This window comes from Penaeus chinensis, chromosome 32 (assembly GCF_019202785.1).
Source record: "Penaeus chinensis breed Huanghai No. 1 chromosome 32, ASM1920278v2, whole genome shotgun sequence".
NCBI lineage: Eukaryota > Metazoa > Arthropoda > Malacostraca > Decapoda > Penaeidae > Penaeus > Penaeus chinensis.
In genome coordinates, this window is record NC_061850.1 from 30023607 (window position 1) to 30026106 (window position 2500).

The window sequence follows — 2500 nt, forward strand, 5'->3', positions numbered from 1 at the left end:
CCAGCTTCCACCTTAAACCCTTCTGTGGCACCCACTGCACTTCCCACTGCTGTCGTACACTCATTATGCATATCTTGTACCACCCTAACAAGCACTTCCGGCACCGATGACCCCCGCAGTGCCACAGTTCCTCTCGTGGTGCTCTATCACATGCCTTTTCCAGATCGATGAACACACAATCCAGTTGCCTTTGTCCCATTCCGTACTTTTCCATCAACCTTCGCAGTGCAAAGATGGCGCCTGGTGCATTTCTCCCTGGCATATATTATATAAAAAACAAAAAAATATAAAAAACTATTAAATCACATCACTTTATTATGGGGATATTTATTTATTTTTTGAAGGATTTTAATGGTAGCAATAATACAGATAGTTTCCTCATTTAAAACGTAGTTAAAGGCGTAATTGGTTGAAACATGTTCTAAACGTGTCGAAAATAAGCGAATGTTCTCATTAGCTAAGTCACTGAACAATTATATTTAATCACTGATGTAAATATGTATTTCAGTTAGTCGACATAGATTATGAGTTGTTTGTGTTTCTGTATATATACACGCATATATAGTGCATAAATACATATATATGAATATATACATATACATACATACATACATGCATACATACATACATACATACATACATACATACATACATACATACATACATACATACATACATACATACATACATACATACATACATGCATATAAAGATATATACATACATACATACATGCATGCATGCATGCATGCATGCATACATACATACATACATACATACATACATACATACATACATACATACATACATACATGCATGCATATAAAAATATATATGTATATACATATAGGTATACATACATACATACATACATACGTGCATACATACATACATACATACATACATACATACATACATACATACATACATACATACATACATACATACATGCATACATACATACATACATACATGCATACATACATACATACATACATACGTATATACACATATAAGCAGATATAGATTTAGATATAAAAAATAGACAAACAAATAGATAACATAGTTAAACAGATGTAGATAGACAGATTGATATAGATAGATAAACATACAGACCAATAGACAGACAAACAAATATAAATATTAAAAATACAAAAAAAATACATACAAAAATACAGAACAGACTTTAACCTCACATCCTAACAACAAGCTTTCACAATCACAACTTTCCTCAGGTAGGGGGGTACCTGCGCGTGGCTCTCCAGGTGTTGCAATTACCAGCTGATCGCAACTATATCAGCTTCTCAGAATTTCTTGTTTACGTGATCAGAACCCGAAGTCAGCCGGACAGACACTGGTGAGGAAGAGATTTCTCAAATGTTCTGTGTGAGAGCTGTTTTGTGTTAAATGAAATACGGTGAGTGGTGTCATGTGTGTGTGTGTGGGGGGGGGGGGGTTCTGTCTCTGTTTTACTCCTACTTTCTTTCTTTGATTTTCTTTCACTTTTTTATATTTTTCTTTCACTCTCTCTCTCTCTCTCTCTCTCTCTCTCTCTCTCTCTCTCTCTCTCTCTCTCTCTCTCTCTCTCTCTCTCTCTCTCTCTCCCTCTCCCTCTCTCTGTCTTTCTCTCTTTCTTTCTTTCTTCTCTCTCTTCTTTCTTTCTCTCTCTCTCTCTCTCTCTCTCTCTCTCTCTCTCTCTCTCTCTCTCTCTCTCTCTCTCTCTCTCTCTCTCTCTCTCTCTCTCTCTCTCTCTCTCTCTCTCTCTCTCTCTCTCTCTCTCTCTCTCTCTCTCTCTCTCTCTCTCTCTCTCTCTCTCTCTCTCTCTCTCTCTCTCTCTCTCTCTCTCTCTTGATCTTTCCCTCTCTTTCTCTCTCTTTTGACATTCAGTCTTTCTATCTATCTATCTGTCTGTTTCTTTATCTCTCTCTCTATCTATCTATCAATTTACCTGTCCATTTATCTAGTTCAATCGATCTATCTATTCATTTCTGTATATCTGTCTATCTTATTCTCTATTTTAGTGAATCATCCGCCATGTATTTTTTCTTCCAATGTCAAATTGTTTTTAAAGCCTTACTTCCTCGATTCTTCCCTCTTTTCCTCTTCCACTCCACACATTCTCCTTTTTCTTCCTTTGATCTCATCCTCCTCCTTCCTCTTTCACTCCCCCCCCTACCCCCTCCACTTTTTTTTTATCTCCTTCCTCTTTCCATTTCCTCGTCATCTTTCTCGTTTTCCCATTTTCATTCTTTCACTTGTCATTTTTTTCCCTCTTCATCTTCCTCTCTTTTTTTCCTTCTTCCATTCCCTTCCTTCTCCTTCCCTTTCTTCTTCTCTAATTCCCATCCTCCTACTCATCCTCTTCTCTTCCTCCTCGTCCTCCTCTTCCCTTCCTCCCCCTCCCATTCCCTCTTCTTCCCTCTACTTCCTCCTCCTCCACTTCTCTTGCCTCCTTCCCTTGTCCTTCCTCCTCCTTCCCTTCCTTTCTACCTCCTCCTCT

General features: G+C 37.9%; 1 protein-coding gene across 1 annotated transcript in view; it reads left to right on the plus strand.

Annotated features, from left to right (window-relative positions):
- Nucleotides 1-2500, plus strand: part of LOC125042496 (carbohydrate sulfotransferase 12-like) — a 5437-nt gene that overhangs the window by 2010 nt on the left and 927 nt on the right. Inside the window, exon 3 of the mRNA XM_047638138.1 lies at nt 1236-1357. Coding sequence (XP_047494094.1) covers nt 1236-1357 — 122 coding nt within the window. The remainder of the gene's footprint in view (nt 1-1235; nt 1358-2500) is intronic.